This window comes from Chelonia mydas, chromosome 3 (genome assembly GCF_015237465.2).
Source record: "Chelonia mydas isolate rCheMyd1 chromosome 3, rCheMyd1.pri.v2, whole genome shotgun sequence".
Lineage (NCBI taxonomy): Eukaryota > Metazoa > Chordata > Testudines > Cheloniidae > Chelonia > Chelonia mydas.
In genome coordinates, this window is record NC_057851.1 from 48732095 (window position 1) to 48755677 (window position 23583).

Consider the following 23583-nt stretch of genomic DNA (forward strand, 5'->3'; position numbering starts at 1 on the left):
ATCAAGATTAATTCAAATTGGCCTGAGTATGAAAATTCATGTGAATTGAAAGCTGGCTCAAGGACTGTACACTAAGGATAATAATAAAAGAACTGAGAAGCAGGAGTCTGATCAGGAAATGCAGAGATCATGGATAGATTCACTCTTTATTTAATTTATTTTTAATGAAGAAGGGAGAGTGAAATTCACTGGGTAAGTACAAGGGAATGTTAACCAGGGGTCATCAGATGAACTGAATATTTAGGAAATATTCTGACAGGAAGATCTTTTAGGCTGTGGAATTGTCTCCCCAAGAAAAATGGAAGTTCTATTGCTTCGGATATTTAAAACCTTATTTGTCAAAACCATAGTACAGCTCCTCTCAGAAAGAAGTGAATTCCTCTCAGGAAGAGGTACTGGTTTTTGAGGATGAGTGTGGGCAGTTTGCCTAGTCCCTCCACCCAGTCAGTTTCAAAAGAAGATATTTAAAGCCTTACTAGAACACTATGCCCAGATCTCCATGGGCTCCCTTTATTTTCCAGTTTTGCATTTGCTCTGGTGCCCTCTGGTGCTGAAACATGAAAGTGCACCTATCTGTTTAAGTTTTTTCCCTCTAACAGTATTGATTATACCAACGTTTGCAAAATAATAAGGTCCCAGTTTTGCCTTTTTGGTCAGTTGTATAGTTAGCTTAGAATGTTAATATTCTGGTTAATAAAAAAATGAAACCATGGAACTTCACTTTAGAAGTCTCTTTTTAGATCAAGGCAGCCAAATATGTCTGCGACAATAATGACTATTACCCATATTTGTGCATATGGCTCACATCATGTACCATATAGTGTACGTGGGCATTTTAAAAACTATGTGACTGAAAAAGGGCTTACTATTCAACATGAAGGGACTGAGTAAATCCCTCTGTATAGGTATACTTTTAAAGGAATGTTGTCAAGATTAAATTCATATTACCCCCCCCCCCCCCCTTTTTATTAATAGTATCTTAGGTGATTAAATCAGGAAAATTTCTGAAATCTCATTTTCTTTTAATCATTTATGCATTTGTTTATTGTTTTCATTTCCCCCTTACTGAACAATGAAATGGAACAAGTGACTCTTAAACCAGGTTTACACTTGGATCACTTTACTGGTATACTATACTGGTATAGTATATTGGAAAAGCACACCTAGTGTGGATGCAGTTTATATTGGGGCAAAACTGAGCTTTTTCCAGTATAATTGTGTCTACACTATGGGCTTTTGCTGGTACAGCTCTATGCCAGCAAGAGCTTATAGTGTAGACCTGGACTGAAATCAGTGGATTTAAATCTGAAGACATATTGCCAAGAAAAGACCGCACATAAAACCCAAAGCACAAAAGTTAGGCCCAGCTCCAATTTCAGAAATGAGTGCCTCACCATACAGGAGGAATAAATACTGTATTTCCTTTAACCTATTAACTCTAAACTCGTCTAATCTGGCTGTGTCTACATTAATGTTCTCTGGGAATTTTCTTACCTTTTTACCACCACTGTGGCAGGTCCCCAGCTGGTAGTGAAATGGCACCAAGGCACCATCCATTTTGTTGTCTAACCCCGTTCAGAACCTAGATGTCACAGTGGCAAAAATGCTCATGCCTTGCTACTCTAACATTTTCATCACTTTGCTCTTATTAGAGGAGCTGCATTAGTGGTAATAGAACTGTAGGAGAATTCCCAAATAAGGCTAGTGTAGACAAAGCCATAAAGCTCCGAAAGCATGGCTGTTGTTCACAGAATTCCAGCAGTTTCTCTGACTAGCACTGATATACATTTTTGTTTATTATAATGGAGTTACCAAATCACACTAGTACCATTCTAATTGCAATGTGGATAGGGCCCAATGTTTTATGGAGAGTAGGTTTTAAAATTACACTACTTCAGTGTATAATCCTCTGGTGCAGAGGTGGCCAACCTGTGGCTCCGGAGCCACATGTGGCTCTTCAGAAGTTAATATGTGGCTCCTTGTATAGGCACCGACTCCAGGGCTGGAGCTACAGGTGCCAACTTTCCAATGTGCCAGGGGGTTCTCACTGCTCAACCCTTGGCTCTGCCACAGGCGCTTCCCCAACTCCATCCCTTCCTGCCCCCTCCCCTGAGCCTGCCCTGACCTCACTCCTTCCCCCCGCCTCCCAAGAGCCTCCTGCATGCCACGAAACAGCTGATTGGGAGGTGCGGGGAGGAAAGGGGAGGCGCTGATCGGCGGGGCTGCCAGTGGGTGGGAAGTTCTGGGAGCGGGCTGGGGAGCTGATGGGGGGCTGCTGACGTGTTATTGTGGCTCTTTGGCAATGTACATTGGTAAATTCTGGCTCCTTCTCAGGCTCAAGTTGGCCACACCTGTTCTGGTGGGTGCATATTACAAGGCTCCTGCTGCAGCAATCCACAGAGGATATGACTTGTTGCAGCCACCCCTTTCCAGCCAAGGTTCTTTCACTCAAACTGTAACAGCTCGTGTGTTTAGTTCAATCCCAAACATGGCTATCATGCATGGATCGATTTCCCAATGAAGAAAACAGGAATTGAAGTAGCTTTTCAGGGTGCGTTTACCCAAAATAAATAGTAAACTGTCATGAAATTTACTAGTTGAAGCAGGAATTGCTTTGCTACTATTAATCACCACTAATGGCTTTAGGTTTTCTTTATGAAATAACCATATAATTTGTTTTTAGTGGATTGATGTTTGTTTACAAAAGAATAACTCATTAAAGAGATTATTTTCCTCCAAAATACTATAAAAAATCTATTCATACTTCCCTCTTATTTGGTTCATAAGATTTGGAATTCTCCTTAACATAAATAATAATATTAAAGTAACTTTTTTCCTTTTTGCAAATTTACCTAGGAATATTCTGTAAAGAAACAAGTAACTTACCCTGGCCTTTCTGTCCCGTGAAAAATATCAGATTATCTTGTACTGCTGAGTTGTGGTTTGCCAGTTGAAATTTCAGGCGGAATTCATAGGAGAAGCTGATATTTGGAATTGCAGAAAAGGCTAGGAATGAGGTATAGCCAAATACATCTGTGCCACTGAAACTGGGCTGGCTAATATTAATAGCTGCATAAAAACAAAGAAATTAAGTGTTACAGCAAATCTGGCAAAAGATTTTTTAAAAGAATGTGTAGAAATCCATTTTAGTACTTGAACACTAATAAATACTAATAATCATTTACTCTGTTGTGCTGTACATCAGATTTATACACACACACACACACACCACCTTTCACCTGAATTCTTCTAACAACATTACCATTAAGTCTTTATAAATGGGGCTATTTTACAACTGAATTATCAGCAGTTGGTGCCATCTGCTGGTCCTGGGAAAGTATTACTTGTATCTAGGAATAAGTGACACCATTTACTTCTTAATGCTGAGAGACAAAAGAAAGGCTACAAAGGAAATTCTTCCATTAAGCAATACTCTCTCCTACACATATATGAATGAAACACACAGAAATGTATTAGAGGGCTATGATTTAATAAAAAAAAAGTAACACGAGAATAAGTTTGCAGTAAATTCAACTGAATCCAAAAGGAAACAGTTCAAGGGATTACTTTGTTCTGTTGTTTGCAGACTGAGCTGTTGAATCATCCAAACTATTTGACATACAGAGCAATGTTCCCTCTAATTTTTCCCACCCATGTGTGGACTGAATTTTGTTATGTGCTCCAATATGGAGGTGATGTATGGTGGGGGTGGGGCCAACGGGGTTTCAGAATGTGGGAGAGGGCTTAGGGATGGGGCAGAGGGTTTGGGTGTAGAGGTGTGAGGGCTCTGGCGGGGCGTGTGGTGTCTGGGTTGGGGCCAGGGATGAGGGGTTTGGGGTCTAAGCTGCCCCAGGGCTGAGGCAGGGAGAGAGGACTTCCCCCAGCTCTCTCTCCAGATAGCAGCTCCAGGGCTGGGGCAAAAGTGTCTCTCCCTGCCGGAGCAGCTCCGGGGCTGGGGCCAGGGCTGGGGGATAGGCGCTTCTCCCAGCTGGAGCCCCGGGCACAGGGAGAGGCATCTGGCCCCACCACAACCAAAGGGCCATGGGGGAGGGGCTTCTGGCCTCACCGCAGTCCCTGGTCTGGGGGTGGGGGGATGGGGAGAAGTGTCTCGCCCCACTGCATACCCAGGGCTAGGGGAGTCCTCTCTCCCCGCCGCAGCCCCGGGGCTGGGTGGGAGAGGGGTCTGGCTCCACCGCAGCCCCAGGGCTGCGTGGGGGAGAGACATCTTGCCCTGCCGCATCCCCAGGGCTAGGGGAGTCGCCACAGCCCAGCACGTCCCAAGCTCCCCCATCACCACCCCCACCTCATCCCACTGCCCCCACCTCCCCACTATTCCCGACCTCACCCCACTGCCATCTTCCAGGTCCACTTGTGGCCATGCCCCTGAATGCAGTGTGCACTCCTACGCGGCTCTGCTAATTAAGTGTGTGGCCCTTGGTGGCCTCCTGCACAGACGTGCAGGTGCACACCTTACAGGGAATGTAGGTACGGAGGCAACAAATATACCAAAAATTCTGCCATTTACAAGAGTGAGTAAATCATTTGTCTTTGGGTATTGATTTTTTATGTTTTAAAAAAAATCAGATTTGGTTTGACACAACGCTGTCTCCCCCCCCCCCGCCCAAATCAATGGTTTACTGATTTCTTCCCAAGAGTATGGCAAGGGAAACATGATTTAAAAAACAACAACAACAACAACCCTCCATCATGCATGTGACTTTCTGCAGGTAAGAATTAGGACAAGATTGTGATTTCCTGTATATGAAAGGGAGTTTCAGAATTGATTTATATTGCATTTCTCGGGAAATATGTATTAATAACCTTTCCACCCCTACTTTGTTATTTAGGGACAAACATGAGAAATAAAGTCTGGGCATTATTCATTTATTTGTGTTGCATGCCAGGCAACACAGCGTGTTGAAAGCACTCTGTATGCCTCTCACTGCACTGCATAGACTGCTCTCACTGCACAAGGCAAATATATATGTGTGTCCAGATACAATACTGAGGGACATTTTAGATATGTGTATTATACAGAGCTGGCCAAAATCTTTTGACAAAATTGTGAAATATTCTAAATTGTTTTTGGTAAATGAAATATGATTAAAATCAGTTCTGTATCGTATAATGATAACACATAGAGTTAACTGTTTATTTTATAGGATTTAATGTCATAATGATGGGTTCCCTTGGGGTGCCACCTGGAACTGGGGTACCACTGAGCCTGCCTGACCCACCAGCCTGGGCTCCCTCTCACACCATGCTGCTGTGACAAGTTGCTAAGTTCTGCAAGCTTGCTCTTTCACCAGCATACACACAGGTAGGGACATACCCAGCTGCAGCGTCACACAGGTGCTGAGATCAGCTCTGCATGGGAAGGCTCAGCTATGGAACTGCCCAGTTACTCAAGTGCACACTCCCCTTGGAAGGGCAAATCCAAAATTATACCATTTTACACTGCACAGAGAACTGTACAGTGTAAGCTCATGAAATTCGCCGCCTCCCTCAATGTGGAGGAAGATATACAATAGTTTTCTGCCCCAAGCATGATTTCCACACTCCGGTTTTAGACAAAACAAAAACAAGTTTATTAACTACAAAAGATAGATTTTAACTGATTATAAGGGATAGCAAACAGATCAAAGCAGACTACCTTAATAAATAAACAAAACTGCAAACTGAGCTTAACACCCTAGCTAGGTAGAATATGAATTAGCAAATTCTCATCCTGAGTGATAAACAGGCTGGCAGATTCTTACGGTATAATCTGCCTTGGCTTTCCCAGGTTTTCATCCCCAGGCTAGAAATCCCTCTAGTCTAGGACTATCAATTCCTATAGTTCAGTCTTTTTTCCTCAGATGTTTCCAGGTGTGTTGTTGTAGGGGGGAGTGAAGTACCATCATGATGTCATTTTACATTTTCTTCCCACTTGCTGGAAAGCTCTTTTGCTGTGACCTGGGTCAAACAGTTCCCATTGTGTCATGCTATCTGTGAAAGGTTTCTATTGTACACAGTTCCTGGGGTAATCCTTGTGCTTGTGTGCATTTCCTCAATGAGCCATTAACACTGTTTGGCCTTTTTACTTTTGTACCGGAAAGGCTGCTTGTGGGTGTTTTCAACCTCACAACATGTTTCAGTAACACACACATAGCCAAACTCCATAACTTCACATACGACAATAGGGAGGGAGGTGGTGGAATCTCCTTCCATAGAAGTTTTTAAGGTCAGGCTTGACAAAGCCCTGGCTGGGATGATTTAGTAGGGATCGGTCCTGCTTTGAGCAGGGGGTTGGACTAGATGACCTCCTGAGGTCCCTTCCAACCCTGATATTCTATGATAGCACATACAATCCAATGAGATATTAATGTCTAGCAGATCAAGACTTTTAGAATGATACCTCACAAGGCATACTTTGTACAAAACATATCCTAATTACATGACAGTGGTGAATATTGGGGTGCAGGGTGTCACACTCAGCCTTTTCTAGTGTTGCTTTAAAATTTTATATTTGGGAAGTGCTCTGGGGAAAGAGGTTTGAGAGATTTAGAAGACCAAACTGAGGGTGGAACTTCTTAACAATGCTTAAACAAATAGATGTCACAGATGGGCTAAACAGCTGCAACAAAAGTACAAAGCACCTCTAAATATAGATGGGGACATTCTGATACTGCAGGTAAGTCACATATTTTGATATCTGCTGAACATTTGAACTTGATGAACACTGTCAAGTAGTTTTAAAATCATTTGTAGAGGCATCACTCCAGAATCTTAGTGACATTAGTGTGAGAAACCCTTCAGAAATACCTTAGACAGAAGTGACATGTTTTGGAACAGAATTGTGCAAGGAAAGAAAAGCATACTGAACAATGTACTTCTGAGACTGTCAACATATTCCCCTAACTTGACAGTTGCTGTAGGCAGGACAGCTGTTTTGAGGACACCTGAAAGAACTGATTGTTCCCATGATCTTTACTTTGGGTATTTGGGTTTGTTTACATTGGCACTTCGTTGGCAAAACTTTTGTCATTCAGGGGTGTTAAAAACACCCCCCTGCCAATGACAAATGACCAGGGAGGAGTATAAAAATATTGCTCAGGCATGCAGGAGTGAAATCAGGAAGGCCAAATCACAATTGGAGTTGCAACTAGCAAGGCATGTTAAGAGTAACAAGAAGGGTTTTTACAGGTATACTAGCAACAAGAAGAAGGTCAGGGAAAGTGTGGGCCCCTTACTGAATGGGGGAGGCAACATAGTGACAGAGGATGTGAAAAAAGCTGAATTACTCAATGCTTTTTTTGCCTCAGTCTTCACAGAAAAGGTCAGCTCCCAGACTACTGGGCAGCACAAAATGGGGAGGAGGTGAGCAGCCCTCAGTGGTGAAATAACAGGTTAATGACTATTTAGAAAAGTTGGATATCCACAAGTCCATGGGACCAGATGCAATGCATCCGAGGGTGCTGAGGGAGTTGGCTGATGTGATTGCAGAGCCATTGGCCATTATCTTTGAAAACTCGTGGTGACTGGGGGAGGTCCCAGATGATTGGAAAAAGGCAAACATGGTGCCCATTTTTAAAAAAAGGGAAGAAGGAGAATCTGGGGAACTACAGATCGGTCAACCTCACTTCAGTCCCTGGAAAAATAATGGAGCAGGTCCTCAAGGAATCCACTTTGAAGCACTTGGAGGAGAGGAAGGTGATAAGGAACAGACAATATGGATTCACCAGGGGCAAGTCATGCCTGACCAACCTGATTGCCTTCTATGATGAGATAACTGGCTCTGTGGATATGGGGAAAGTGGTGCACATGATATAATTTGACTTTAGCAAAGCTTTTGATACAGTTTCCCACAATATTCTTGCCAGCAAGTTAAAAAAGGATGGATTGGATGAATGGACTATAAGGTGGATAGAAAGCTGGCTAAATCATCAGACTCAACCAGTAGTGATCAACAGCTCAGTGTCTAGTTGGCAGCTATTATCAAGCAGAATGCCCCAGGGGTCTGTCCTGGGGCCTGTTTTGTTCAACATCTTCATTAATGATCTGGATGATGGGATGGATTGCACCCTGGGCAAGTTCGCAGATGACACTAAGCTGGGGGGAGAGGTAGATACACTGGAGGGTAAGGATAGAATCATAGAATCATAGAATATCAGGGTTGGAAGGGGCCTCAGGAGGTCATCTAGTCCAACCCCATGCTCAAAGCAGGACCGATCCCCAATTAAATCATCCCAGCCAGGGCTTTGTCAAGCCTGACCTTAAAATCTTCTAAGGAAGGAGATTCCACCACCTCTCTAGGTAACCATTCCAGTAGTTCACCACCCTCGTAGTGAAAAAGTTTTTCCTAATATCCAACCTAAATCTCCCCCACTGCAACTTGAGACCATTACTCCTTGTTCTGTCATCTGCTACCACTGAGAACAGTCTAGAGCCATCCTCTTTGGAACCCCTTTTCAGGTAGTTGAAAGCAGCTATCAAATCCCCCCTCATTCTTCTCTTCCGTAGACTAAACATCCCCAGTTCCCTCATAAGTCATGTGTTCCAGTCCCCTAATCATTTTTGTTGCCCTCTGCTGGACTCTTTCCAATTTTTCCACATCCTTCTTGTAGTGTGGGGCCCAAAACTGGACACAGTACTCCAGATGAGGCCTCACCAGTGTCGAATAGAGGGGAACGATCACGTCCCTCCATCTGCTGGCAATGCCCCTACTTATACATCCCAAAATGCCATTGGCCTTCTTGGCAACAACGGGACACTGTTGACTCATATCCAGCTTCTCGTCCACTGTAACCCCTAGGTCCTTTTCTGCAGAACTGCTGCCGAGCCATTTGGTCCCGAATCTGTAGCGGTGCATGGGATTCTTCCGTCCTAGGTGCAGGACTCTGCACTTCTCCTTGTAGAACCTCATCAGATTTCTTTTGGCCCAATCCTCCAATTTGTGTAAGTCCCTCTGTATCCTATCCCTACCCTCCAGCGTATCTACCTCTCCTCCCAGTTTAGTGTCATCTGCAAACTTGCTGAAGGTGCAATCCATACCATCCTCCAGATCATTTCTGAAGATACTGAACAAAACCGGCCCCAGGACCGACCCTTGGGGCACTCCACCTGATACCGGCTGCCATCTAGACATGGAGCCATTGATCCCTACCCTTTGAGCCCGACAATCTAGCCAGCTTTCTATCCACCTTATAGTCCATTCATCCAGCCCATACTTCTTTAACTTGCTGGCAAAGTTAGGGTCCAAAGTGACCTCGAAAAGTTGGAGGATTGGGCCAAAAGAAATCTGATGAGTTTCAACAAGGACAAGTACAGAGTCCTGCACTTAGGACGGAAGAATCCCATGCACTGCTATAAGCTGGGTTCTGACTGGCTAAGCGGCAGTTCTGCAGAAAAGGACGTGGGGATTACAGTGTACAAGAAGCTGGATATGAGTCAACAGTGTGCCCTTATTGCCAAGAAGGCTAATGGCATATTGGGCTGCATTAGCAGAAGCATTGCCAGTGGATCTAGGGAAGTGATTATTTCCCTCTATTCGGCACTGGTGAGGCCACATCTGGAGTATTGTGCCCAGTTTTGGGCCCCCCACTACAGAAAGGATGTTGACAAATTGGAGAGAGTCCAGAGGAGGACAACAAAAATGATTAGGGGGCTGGGGCACATGCCTTATTAGGAGAGGCTGAGGCAACTGGGCTTATTTAGTCTGTAGAAAAGAAGAATGAGGGGGGATTTGATAGCAGCCTTCAACTACCTGAAGGGGGTTCCAAAGAGGCTGGAGCTCAGCTGTTCTCAGTGGTGGCAGATGACAGAACAAGAAGCAATGGTCTCAAGTTGTAGTGGGGGAGGTCTAGGTTGGATATTAGGAAAAACTTTTTCAGGAGGGTGGTGAAGCACCGGAATGGGATACCTAGGGAGGTGGTGGAATCTCCATCCTTAGAGGTTTTTAAGGCTCAGCTTGACAAAACCCTGGCTGGGATGATTTAGTTGGTGTTGGTCCTGCTTTGAGCAGGGGGTTGGATGGACTAGATGACCTCCTGAGGTCTCTTCTAACCCTAATATTCTATGACTCTATGATTCTATCCATCATCATCTGTGACAATGGCATAGAATTAAATCAAGTACCTTGTCACATATGTTTTGGACATTGCCCACACACACACTTTGTTTCACTTTAGTCAAACACATTTTTCCTCAGACAAATTTTTCCTTTGACTTTTTTTATTTTTTGTGGGAAACTTTTGAAATGAAACAAAACAATATTTTAATTGTTTTAATTCAAAATGAAGTAAACTGTTTCATTTAATTCAGTTTGTAAAACCTGAAACATTTCAGATTCCCCCCTGGCCCTTTTCATGGCCATGGAATGCAATAGAATGGAGGATGTGTAGGTTTTATCCCCACTTTTTTCTACTCTGTAATTTTTCAAAACTTCCTCAACTTTTGAAAATTTTTGAAAATTGAAACAAAAATTTAAATGTGAAAAACATGAAAATGTTCATTTTGTTTCATTTGAAAATTTCTCATCATTTTAAAAAAATAACTGAACACACTATTTTCCCATGACAATTTTCACCTTTGATAAAACATCATTTTTTAGAGGAAATAATATTGACCAGATCTAATATATAACTTTAAGCACATGCATAAGTGCTTTACTGAACAGGGCTAGACTACTGAATCAGGGCCTTGCTGCATATTTATACCAGTGTGACTCCAGTATAGTGCATTGCGTGGTACATTCCACACTGTATCCACTGTAGGCTTCCTGTCCCACTATAGAGCTTACTCAGGCAAGACAGGGAGCTTTTAGCTGACAAGTGGAGGCAGGAGATACTTTTGCTTCTACTCTTAGGTTTCTTGCCCTTTGTCTCCCAGGAGGAGAGAGAGGGGTCTGTAAAGCTGGAGAGGGACAGGGACCAACAATAGATTGTATATAGAGAAGGGGTGAGGAGGAAGCAGGACCTACACCTCATTCACACAATGGGACGGAGTAGAAGGGGGAAGGGAGCTGAGCTGACTTTGAGCTGCTGGACTACTATCCTCTCTGCTTAGCTCCTGTGAATAATGTCAGCCAGCACAGCTTCTTCCTATTCACCCTTCCTCTATCTAAAATCTACTGTTGGCTCCTGGACAGCTCTCTGTCTCCCGTTGCAGGCTTTTTGGAGGGGAAGGCGAGAGAAAAGCAGGGTGCCCAAAGCTGCAGGAAGGTTGGGAATACCTGGGCTCCAGGAAAGCCTTACAGCACCCAGCAGCCACCACCTTCTGTCCCCATTCAGCAGGAAGAGAGACAGGCAAGCACTAACTAAGGGAGGAAAGGAAGATGGTATCTGATGTTAATTGAGAGAGGGTCGTTGGGACAGTGAAAAATAAGCACCCTGTTTTAACTGACAGGATTATTATCTCTCCAAACCTGGATAAGGACCCCTGCAACCCATGCACTGGGGACCGAAATGACCAAAGTGTGAAGCACCTGTGTTTTTTCATAATCACACTAGAAACAATAGATGTATTGGCTTTTAGTACATATTATTATAAGATGCATATAGAATTAAGTTTTTTTTCACTATATAATGTATATAAATCATTTTTTCAGTTGGTAACACTCCTTCACATTAATCTATTACGGATTACAAAACAGATTTGATTCTTATAAACCATTATAATCTGTCATTTATAGCATGGTGCACAACAACATACAGGTGTTCCACTTTTAGGTAATTTCACATATTACAATGACTTGTGTCTCACACTGCCAATTTTCTGGTTGAGAGGTCTGAGTAACTCTATTGATGTCATTCCTAACTTTTATTTGCCTTTCCTCAATATAGCATTAATTATGTGTTCTCTTTTCTCTGTGTTGTTTCCAAAGATCTGCTTGGCTTTGGAAATGATACCACTTATATAGTGGTCTGGGTTCAGCAAATGAAGATGACAGTTAAAACTTTCAAAAGTGCCTAAGCAATTTAAGAGCCTAAGATTTATTTATGAGACTACCTATGCATTGTAATAGTAAGCCGACAGTTATGTATGGCAAGGCAAATATGAAACAAAATTTAAAGATGTACTTTTTGAATTTTTAAAAGAATAGGCTGGGACCACAATCAGTGGAATAATCATCTAAAATAATTTCACCCATCCACGCTTAAGTTCTTTCCATCACCACAAGATTTAGACAAGATTTCAGTGGAGTTATACTTACCTACTTCAGGCTGAATTTGACTGATTGACTTTATCATTTGTCTCTTTCACATGCCTGTTACAGAATATTCATCACTCCCAAACTACCATGGGCAAATTCAGTTCTCATTTATACTAATGTAACATCACTGACTTTCATGGCATATTCCTTATTTACACTAGTATAAGAGAGCTCAGAATCTGGCCCTCTGTCTTTAACTGTAGCTCAATACATTGCTTAGGCCAGGTTCTCATCTCATACTCGGAAGCAAAATGGAGGCATTAAAAAAAGGATTTTGTAAGTAATGGAAAGGAGAAATAAGAAAAGAGGAAACTGCCTCTCTGTATCTTCCTTTGGAGACCCTCTCCCTACCTGAAAAATAGTCTGTTCTTGGACCTTTATGCTAACCACTTCCTTAATAATATACCTGTTAAGATATACCTGCTTGCATTGTGTTCTGTTTACATTTTATGGAGTAGGTAGGACATTAGGAATGGACTGACAGCAAATGACCTGGAAAAATATCTCTAAATAGAAAGTACAACAAACCTGATAATCATCCAAGCAGCTCTCTCAACACTGGCCTGAAGCCTTACAATATGCAGCTTTCTACCCAAGGAAATTCCCCTTGTGCATCTACTGTCAACAAGGTGCTACATTTAGACTGTAGACCAGCACTACTCTGAAGGTGACATTGTGTAACAAACACAGCTAAATATGAGCAACTCGCTTGCAGACAGATTTTCATTCCACAAAGCTTTTGTAACTTGGAGCCTGTATTCCCATTTCAGCATTTTAAAGTTGGTTGAATACATTGGGGGGAAATATATTTCACATGAAAAATGTACTGAGCCTTCAGAATGGCAAATATTACCAGAAAATGTAGTTTAAAATATGTATCATTGTGAGTAATATATGCATAGGTGACAGTCCACTGGGAGGGATGACTCCTTTATTCCTTTTGTGTTGTAACATGTATAATAACACAATTAGGGATCCCATAAAATAGTCTCACTTTCATGTCTTTATATTGTAAAGAAGAAATATCAAACACTGAGACTTGATCTAAAACATTGTAATACATACATCTGGTCATCTCTGCAGGAATTATTCTTGCTTTTGATTACATGAGAATACCCTACCCTTCTTTGCATCTGATGAAGTGAGCTGTAGCTCACGAAAGCTTATGCTCAAATAAATTTGTTAGTCTCTAGGGTGCCTTTTCTTTTTGCGGATACAGACTAACACGGCTGCTACTCTGAAACCTACCCTTCCTGTTAGCTCTGACTCAGTGCTTCCTGGTATTCCTCCCCACTCTGCTCCTTACAATGGTATACACGTTGTGACTAACACTTTGGATCCAGTATCATATTCTTGCCTAATATGCAATTTTTAAAAATACATGTAGGAACTATATGTGTATACTTCCATTCTGGGGCTTCAATAACTAAACAGACCACTTTTGTCTCACTTTCGGGGTTTCTGAGTTCACCAGAATCTTGTAATAGAATCACAACTTTACATTTCCCTCTTGCCTCTCCCTGGCAGCCAGACAGAGAGCAGGACGGAGCCACTTCTGCCTGAGAGCCTGGCTGGGAGACAGCAGCAGCCTGCTCCCTGCCCAGGCTCGGCTGCCAGTGACAGGGTCTGAGCACGCCAGCGGGAGAAGCGGGGGCTCAGTCCCTCCTCTGTTTACGATACATAATAGTTTAATCTTCTATGGGCTGTAACACTTTGGTCTAATTCCAATGAGAGGGCGCTGGCTGGTGTTGGTGGCTTGTGATATACAGGAGATCAGACCAAATGATCTAGTGGTCCCTTCTGGCCTTAACCTCTATTACTCTATACTGAGGCCTTTGACAATTTAAGACCATTAAAAATCCGTGGGCTTGCTTTCATGTAATCCCTAGTTATCTGGCCAAATGCATATTTGAGTAATTGTATTCTGTTTATGTAAGTTTCTCTCTATTTTTAAATGGGATAAAGTATTCTTTACTTTCTGTTCCAAGCTATGGTGTAGTGTTGACATGAACTGTTAAACGGCTGTTGTTTTCTATCCTGGAGGTAGCTGCACTTTTGTTTAAGACAGCGACTACTTGTAATTCACAAAACTGTTGACATAGGTTATAATTCTGCTGTTAATTAGAAGGGTGAAACTGCCATTAAATTCTTAGAAGTTGAACTAATCTAGTGGAGGGTAAAATAGACCAAGCTGGTCGTTCTAATTATAACATACTTAGTACAGGGAGAACACTTGTTGGGCTATACTACCAAGAATCCTTAGCAGGCGGCTGTTGGGTTTGTGTCTTTTAAGAGACTAGAAAATAAAGCATGGTGAATTGCTACAACAGAATTCAGGATTTCTGTCTTCTCTTACCACCATCCCACCCCCAAATGTACACAATATCACAGATGCCAAATTTTGTGACACTCAGTGTGTGACATTTTAGGCAAATTGTTTCTTGAAATATTTAATATCATAATTTGAACTCCCTGCAATAGCTCTATACTTTCCTCAGGTTTAGAACTCTGCACCAATGATGTAATCAAAATATGTATTTATTTATCTTGTGAGATGCATTTACTGTTTAATGATCATTTTTACTGGATTAGATAATGAGTCTTATCCTGCTGTCACTGTAACCTGCAACTCTGATTGATATCATAGAGTTTTGACATGGCTAAGAATTACAGTATTGGGCCCTCTGTGACTCAGTCCAGGCTCAGTTCACTTCTATCCCTCAATAATAATTTTTTTAATCACTTGGATTGATAATAGCAGCCATAAAACCCTACAATTTAAATGATCAATTGAAGGCTTGTGTATTCCTTAAATATGATTGTAGCAGCCTGAGGCCCTTAAGGTGACTTCTCCCATCTGGCCCTTTTAAATTGCCCTGAGTTCCCCTCATGCTAGCACCAATGTCTTTCAAAACCAAACAGAATGCAAAACAAAGCCTTCTTAACAAAAGTCTTTTCCTCCCAGGCATTTCTGCTGGGGTGCAGTCTTCCCGCCTTCCTCCTCTACTTGGATCACACCACCAGTCATTTTTCCCCAGGATGGGAGAGATCAGCAGGGAAGCAATACTTTCACTGCTAATGTCTCTCCCACTATGAGGGAAGAGGCACATTATATGCTGCCCTCTTTTCCAGAATTTATCATGGTTGGTTTTGCTGAGGAAGAGGGGAGCCTTGTCCCGCCCTGCACTACAGGGATCCTTGTACTAGTCCTTTAAAGAAACTGTTGGCCGGGTTTTACTTTCTCCCAGAACTGGCTGCTGCCAGTTTCTATGCCCTTGTCTGCTCCTCCAGAATTCCAGGAATAAGGGTAGCCTGGCCTCCCAAAGTTCCCTCTCTGGCCTTAAAGGGGCAGTATATCCCTTTACAATAATGTTTGGGATCCACTGCAATATGCTAAACAGCTTTTCTTTGTAGACAATAGATAATGCTTCTTTAATGCCTAAGTCCTAAGTACAAATAGCATCTGTGTGGTCAGTGAATTGCAGGAGAAGATATTGATATAAATTTGTATGATTTAAAAAGGCAAAGATAAAGAGGAGAAACATCATCTTTATATGAATCAAGTCAACCTACTTGATTAACATTACTAATTCCCATCTGTCCTCCTGCTCCTGTCCATTGACTCATGTCAAAACACCTTGCTAAATTTTATACCATCCTTACCATCATTGCAGAGGATTCCAGCTTTTCCATAAGGACAGAGGCAAACAGCATCTTGGCTGGATTTTGGAAAACAAGTAGCACCGTTCCCACATGGATTCTCGTCACAAGTTGCGAACTGGCAAAGTTTTCCAGAGTAGAGTCCAGGGCATTCACAGAACCAGTTTTCTGTATCACTGATAGATTTAAATAAAAAACCTATAAATATCAAAATATTCTTAAAAGAAAAAGCATTTTCTTCAATTTCATAAAAATCCAAGGAATTTCAGCTTTATTATTGAAACACTTTTTCCTCTTTGCTCATGCTTCAAATGTAAGCATTTTTTCAGTTTAGGTAACTTACACTGGAAATGGATAACTGCTTTATAGGTTACTTGACTTAAAAGGCTCTACTTTCAACTACCCATGCTATATTTTTAATGTATTTCTCCTTTCATTTCACAGTATGTGACTTTTTTCAGAGCTTCTCGTTCAGTATTTGTGGTCCTGCTTTCGGAAATAAAGCTTAAAATAACTGTTAAAGAAAAAACTGCTGTTCCCTAATGTCTTAAAAGGAGAGAGAACAAGAGAGAGAAATGTAAACCCACACAGAACATCTGGATATATACTTAAGTATTTGAAATAGCACTTGAGAATACAGTAGGACCTGAAAGAAGATAGAAATTTAAATTGAACCAGAATATTGAAAAGTAACATGTCTTCCTGCATACTTCCTATGTTGTCATTTATGGAGACATTACATGAATTCAAAAGGATAAGAGAAAAATTAAGTTTTAACCAATCTTATTTTCTTTTGAATGGGGTGAGGAAAACAAATATTAGGCAGTTGTGTTAGGCCATTCATATACATTATTTTTTAAGACACATACATACCATGGTGGTGAGTGTGGTATAAACACCTAAATAGACAGAGACTTGCATGTGGCTAAAATGCTATATTAATGACTGAAATGCATGCCGTGCATCTCAGGTTATTGTGTGTTATTAGGATCACTGTCATTAAAAGCTCCTGATTTATGATAGAAATTAGGTTGACAACAAGACGGATTGTTCTGTATGGTTGGTACAGATTCTCAACATCACGAACTTGCAAACACATCTGTTCTGCACTTGATAAGGTCATACATGCCTACGGTCTGATTGCAAAAGACGTGATGTGAGCCATGTCAAACCACAGCCATTACATTTTTCCTGATAATAACATAATCCTTAGAAAGTTTAGTGATAAAAAGTCAAAGGAATGTGACTTTACAAAATATGTTCACTGCTTACAAAATGAAGATAAGACAGACAAATTAGAGGAAATAATCTAGAGCTGAGAGAACTCCAGCATTTATTAACTGAAGACAATAAATAACTCTGCTGACAGTCTTTGTTTCTAACAGTTCATTAGTGTATTTCAAAACTGACCACCCAGGTTCCAGGAGAGGGAGAATCTCAGCTGGAAAGTCTACCAGAATGAATCCTCCTGAATAGTGCCTCCCGACACCTTTAAAAAAGAAAATTGCTGTCAGCTGCAGTAATAAATTTCTGTGTATAGTCTATTCTATTTATAGAGCTGCTGCAGAGACTGGGAGAGGAATGTAAAGGAAATACTGAATTGCTTTGGTTTGTGCAGCACTGAGGAGCCTGCTTTCAACAGTTTTAATATGTTATTATGGAGTTCAGCTAATTAAAAAAGCCATAATCCTACTGTGAAATCTTCCTGGAAACTTTCAACTGAACTCGAAGATCTTCTTCTCTCTAATTAATTATCAAATATACTTATATATGTGAGTGGGAGAGTAAGGAACATCATTGGTGCTGGACAATATACAGTGAGCTTAATCTTTTTCTCTTTATAAAACCAAAGCCTTTACATTGGTGATACGCGTCATGTTCTAATTATACATTAACATTGCACATTTCTGTGTACAGTTATTTGTTGCATTTTGTGAAAGTTTGAAAATTACAATTTTGAGAAAAACAATTACTAGTATTCAGCATACATATCAAGAGGAGCAAATACATAACACAATTTTATACATATTAACCTGCCAGAGCACCATCCCCAAAAATAAAGCAAAGCAAATGATTTTTAAAATATCCCCAGAAATATAATGAATGGAAGGTATAGAGCAGGAACATATAATAACTAACCACAGAGGGAAAAATCACAACTAATTAATAAGCATTACTCAGTCAGAATACTGAAATGCAAAGTCACAGATGTCTTATTTTTGTCCTTTCCTACAGCAATCTGTGCCTGTGTCTGGTAAAAAAGAGTCAAGGACTTCCATGTTCCAGTGACAACAGAGATTAATTTAATGGAAGAAATATATAAATACTCCAAAGACACGGGGCCTCTCTCTTTTCTTCCATGTGGGGTTCTGTACTGCTTTGCAAGCTGCTGTAATTAAGATCTGTGCAAAATGGGTTCAAAGTGCTATCAAATCAGAATAGTAACATTTTCCACCCACACTGTACAATTGTGATTGACTTCAGGGTACAAATCATTGGATATTCATGTCCAGAAACTGAAAAGAGTGGACAAAAAGAAGTCCGACGTAGGGGGGACAGAAAATGCCTCAGCATCTTTATGAGGATATAAACTTAAAGAAAAATTTAAAGTGTCTTGCTGAAATAACTTTGTCCAATCGATGACCCATCAATAGAAATTCAAACTGTGGATAGCCCCTAACACAAAGAGGACCCTGATCTCCAATTGAGGACTCTAGGAGCTACAGAAATACAAATAATAGAGACCACCATATGAGTTAAGAGGAGTCACGGGGAAGGGAAAGAAAATTCTGTGGACTGGGGTGGAAGAGGGAGGCATCGTAATATTCTGCCTCCAGTCCTGTAGCGTGTGAGGAAACAGGCGAGGCTGGGAAGTACAAACGCATGGAGGGCAGCTTGGAGAGAGGGGCTGCCCTCCATGCGTTTGTACTTCCCAGCCTCACAGAGTATTAACTGGTAAATTTTTGCTGATCATTTCCCACCTTTACTCTGGAATGCCTCTAACACTGGACTCTATCAGTACTTGGATAGGAAAAAAATCCAGAATACTTAGATGGTGCAGGAAGTGGTACTGATGGTGCAGTAGATGGAATTCTTCCCCCTGAATAAGTAGCAAACCAATTCCCCAGTTCAATGCTAGAGGAGCAGTGTGGTATTGAGGTGACACCTTTAAGATGAGGTAAAGCTCTGGATGTGATCACATGTAGTCATTAAATATCCCATTGCCCTTTTTCTTAGACTAGAAAGGATGGATTATGACCAATTTCTAACACAGGTACAGTTGTTATCTACTGCAGATTCCATTGAATAAGTTATGTTACCAGATTTGCCCATTACTTCGGGGTACACTCATTTATTAGGTTTACTCTTGGGCGGGGGTGTAATTCTATCTACGTACTGCTTGTGTCACTTGTGTTCTCATATGGAGCTCTACTTCTCCCTGCTGCAAGTTCCCTCCCAATGGAGCTATCCTGGAGGACCTAGGTTCCCCAGGGCTGGGCTCTTCAAGCCCCAGAATGAGATGAACGAACATACACACAAACATGTACACACACACATATTAACAGAGCACATCTAAGAGGACCGGGTTAATAAGCACTCCCAAGCTGACCCCTTATATGTCCCAGGACTCAGTAGGCTGGATTGAGTAGCACCTCCAAGCTGTCACCCTTGTATGTCCCAGGTTCAGTACATACGTACCTAACCCCACTTTCACATTACAATTGTTCTGGTAGTAATCCACTTGATGAGCAAACCCCACAGGACTTTTGGGTGCTGCAGGGATCTTTAGCTTAGGTACAAGGATGTTGCTGCAGAGCAAACGGGGAAGCCAAAAAACACCCATGAGGGAGAGAAAGAGAGAGAAGCAACCAGCTTAACCATGAAAGTTATTTATTGCCAGGTAATGACCATACAAGGGGAGCCAAACAAACAAAACAGTGATCATATTAAATCTAGCTTAAATTTGATTATAAAAGTCAGGTTTAGAAAACTATAACTGATCACACAAGTCAGGGTCAGAAGGCTATACCTAGAGTGAGTGAGAGAAAGAGAGAGAGACAGACAGAGAGATGGGTTCTCACCACTCCATGAAGCTTGAATGGATCGGGGTTCCCAGGTGGTGGTGGTAGCTGAGGGTCTGGAGTGCTGGAGACAGGCAGAGCCCCCAGCATGATCAGTCAGGAGAAGATGAAGTCCCAATGGAACTGATGCAGATTTTGGATCATTACTTGAGCATGGGTAGGGGTTTTTGTAGGGAAAGAGCAATGGTTCAAGGGAGAACACTAGATTTGGTTATGGGTAAACTGATGGCTCAAGGGAGTATACCAGAGTTGTTTTGTTCCGGCTAGACAATAGGAGCTGATCGTTCCTGGCTATGGGCGGTGTTCCTTGGAGGGAGCTCACAATGCAATTAGGCAGCTTCTGTAATTTGGATACCAATAAAGGATTTATTACTAGAATTGGTCTGATACCTACTGAGCTAGTGTCTGCAGGCATGGTTTCATTAACATCTGGAGCAGAGATCCCCCATCATGAAGTGCTTTTTTGCTTTTCTGGTCCCATAGTTCAGTGCGGTTCTTGCTTTGGAATACTTGTTCTCCATTCTGTATGCTAATGGAGATGCCTCCCTGTCCCATCTTCAATGCAAATGAGGGTAGGGGGAGTTTCCTTAATCCTGTTACCCTTGTCTGGAGGGGTTTAGGTGTGTCTCCTTTTCATTGCTTTTCGTAAGTCTTTCATCTGATCAGCTTTTGTTCAAGCAGAGGCTAGGGGTGTGTGTGGGGGAAGGTCTTTCATGAGTCAGACAGCCTGGGTACTGCACCCTGGTTCCCCAAGAACACAGAGCTGACAGGTAACAGTTATTCCTCTTTCCTTCCTGTCATAATTGTTGTTGTGTTGTTGTGAAGTTTTACACAGACACTATTTCCACACTACCTAGTGATTTATCCTTAGTAGGTGAAGTGATTTGTTTCTTCATCTCTTACTACTGTTCAGACAATATCCCTCCTATCCCACACCACTTTTGAATCTCTTTCTAATTTCCCATTGTCCATTGTAAACCTCTCAGTGCCTTAGTTTCTCCATCTGTGCGGATATTGCTACCCACCAAACTTTCAAATTGCTCTTTGAACCTTGATGAAAGGCACTGTATAAAATTGTATTATTTGCATATCAGGCAATCCTGATACCTGATACTCAGTCCTGGTTTTCCTCTTCATGTATGTGAGAAGGTACATTAGTAAGGTGGCTAGTATGTGAGCATGATTAAAAGGTGGAGCATTAAACACACCTTAGCTATGATAAAATTAAGGTACATGAAAAATTTAGAGCCTGCAATGTGCTAGTGGGTTCCAAATTGCGCAACCCAAGTGCTTTTAGTACCATCACCACATTGCAGCTCATTGTGCATGTCAAACATGTTAACTGTGGCATGAAGAATGTAGAAGTTTGAGGGAAGAAATTTCCTGCAAAAATTTTCTGAGAATAAATTGTAGATTTACATCACTCACAGACTGCCGAAAGTTCTTCTTCTTCTTTCTTTTAAATATTAAGGGCTTAAAGTAGCTTCAGTCTTTATCAATTAAAACTTTTAATTTGTAATTACTTTTTTACACTTGGAAAGGTTAAATCTCTTCCTGGAAAGGACTGACTTGATGTAAAGATGGATTGGGTTCTTCCTTTGAAAACCTCACTCAATAGCCAACCCCCACTGCAATGCACTGTAGCGGGAAGCAACCTTATCTTATTAATGTCTTTAGAGATGTCAAAGGATAGTTTATAAAAAAGACATGTCTCCCTAGTTCACAGCAGGGTTTTTTCCAGTATATAATGTACCTGCCAATCTTATCTTGGACTATACAATTCCAAAAAAATCTAGTCAGGCTTCCTGCTGCTTTAATGCTTTCAACCATCTTTGCCTCAGCAGCGGTATCAGTTCTAGAATCAGAATGTTTTTTGTTGGATTTACTGTTTTGAGCCTTTTTTCCTATCAGGATTTATTATTTTGAGAGCTCCGGTGATTTAGTTTAAATTTCCTTTCCTTTCACTGGAAGCAGTTTCTAAATTGCTTCTCTCTCTTAAGCCAATGCTATGTCATCTATAAGCTAAACAGTTTTTGAAAATTGTACTCCTGAAAACACTTTCAAAACGGGTTTAATCCATTCACGCTACTACACCGTGAACACGGTCTCTACTCTAAACTCTGTTTCAATCAGGCACATGTCCATAGTTCTGTTATTTGTTTCTAGGATAGATTAAAAACTGCATTCTGCCAACTGTGCAACCCACTTTTAAACCACATTAGCAAGGTTCTTTAACTCAGTTTAGACATGCTAGTGTGGAAAGGCTTGAATCACAAGGTGAGAAAGCGATCCAAGTCCCTTGTGTCTCTTTTCCAATTTACAAGAAAGAACCAGAGCACCTTGCAAGAGAAATGCTTACTTTTTAAAAGCTTTTCACAAGGTCCCTCACCAAAGGCTCTAATGCAGAGTAGGCAGTCATGGGATAAGAGGGAAAGTCCTCTCATGAATCAGTAACTGGTTAAAAGGTAGGAAACAAAGGGTAAGAATAAATGGTTAGTTTTCACAATGGAGAGAGGTAAATTGTATGGTTCCCCAAGGGTCTGTACAGAGATCTGTGCTGTTCAACATATTCATAAATAATCTGGGAGCAGGGTTAAACAGTGAGGAGGCAATGTTTGCAGATGATACTAAACTGCTCAAGATAGTTAGGTCCAAAGCAGATAGTGAAGAATTACAAAGGGATCTCGCAGAACTGGGTGACTGGGCAAGAAAATGGTAGATGAAATTCAACGTTGATAAATGCAAAGTAATGCACATTGGAAAATTCAATCTATACATACAAAATTTTGGGGTCTAAATTAGCTGTTACCACTCAAGAAAGAGATTGTGGAGTTATTGTGGATAGTTCTCTGAAAACATCTGCTCAGTGTGCAGCGGCAATAAAAAAAAAATTAACAAAACATTAGGCAGCATTAGGAAACAGATAACAAGACACAAAATATCATAGTGCCAGTACATAAATCCATTGTGCACCCACACCTTGAATACTGCATGCAGTTCTGGTACTCTATTAGAACTGGAAAAAGTATAGAGAAGAGCAAGAAAAATGATTAGGGGTATGTAACAGCTTCCGTATGAGGAGAGATTAAAAAGACTGGGACTGTTCAACTAGGAGAAGAGATGACTGAAGGGAGATATGGTAGAGGTCTATAATTTCATGAATAGTGTGGAGAAAGTGAATAGGGAAGTGTTATGAATGAGGTAGTCAGCTCTGCCACTCCATTACAAAGACTAAGTATGTGTGTGTAATATCCCTTTCTTTTACCCTGTGTCTGTCTTGTCTATTTAGATTGTAAATTCTTTGGGGGCAGGTGCTGTCTACTGCTCTGTCTGTAAAGTGTCTAACACAATGTATAGCCATTTGAACACAAAAGATGCTATGAGAATGCTACGTACTAGCATTATTAATGATACTACAGGAAATCAGAAGTAAGCAATTATTGTTCTGCTTTTTTTAAAGTACATAATCTTTATTGATAACATGGGTTTGTCAGTCTTGTAGGTTGATCTTTTACTTCGATTGCTGCCTCAGTTCTGCATTTCACACATTTCTGAATGATGGCTGTATATTATGAAAGGTTTAGTGACCTAAAAAGTGTGAAATCAAACGCTACAAAACTGAGCGTTGACATTTTTCAAATATGCGAG

The 23583-nt window shown here is 41.2% G+C and overlaps 1 protein-coding gene across 1 annotated transcript in view; it reads right to left on the bottom strand.

The window, feature by feature from the left end:
• Positions 1-16980, bottom strand: part of LOC119565755 (protein eyes shut homolog) — a 53796-nt gene extending 36816 nt beyond the window's left edge. Inside the window, exons 1-3 of the mRNA XM_043541923.1 lie at positions 16941-16980; positions 15857-16051; positions 2887-3069 (exon numbers count right to left, since the gene is read on the bottom strand). Coding sequence (XP_043397858.1) covers positions 2887-3069; positions 15857-16051; positions 16941-16980 — 418 coding nt within the window. The remainder of the gene's footprint in view (positions 1-2886; positions 3070-15856; positions 16052-16940) is intronic.
• Between the last annotated feature and the right edge of the window lie 6603 nt (positions 16981-23583).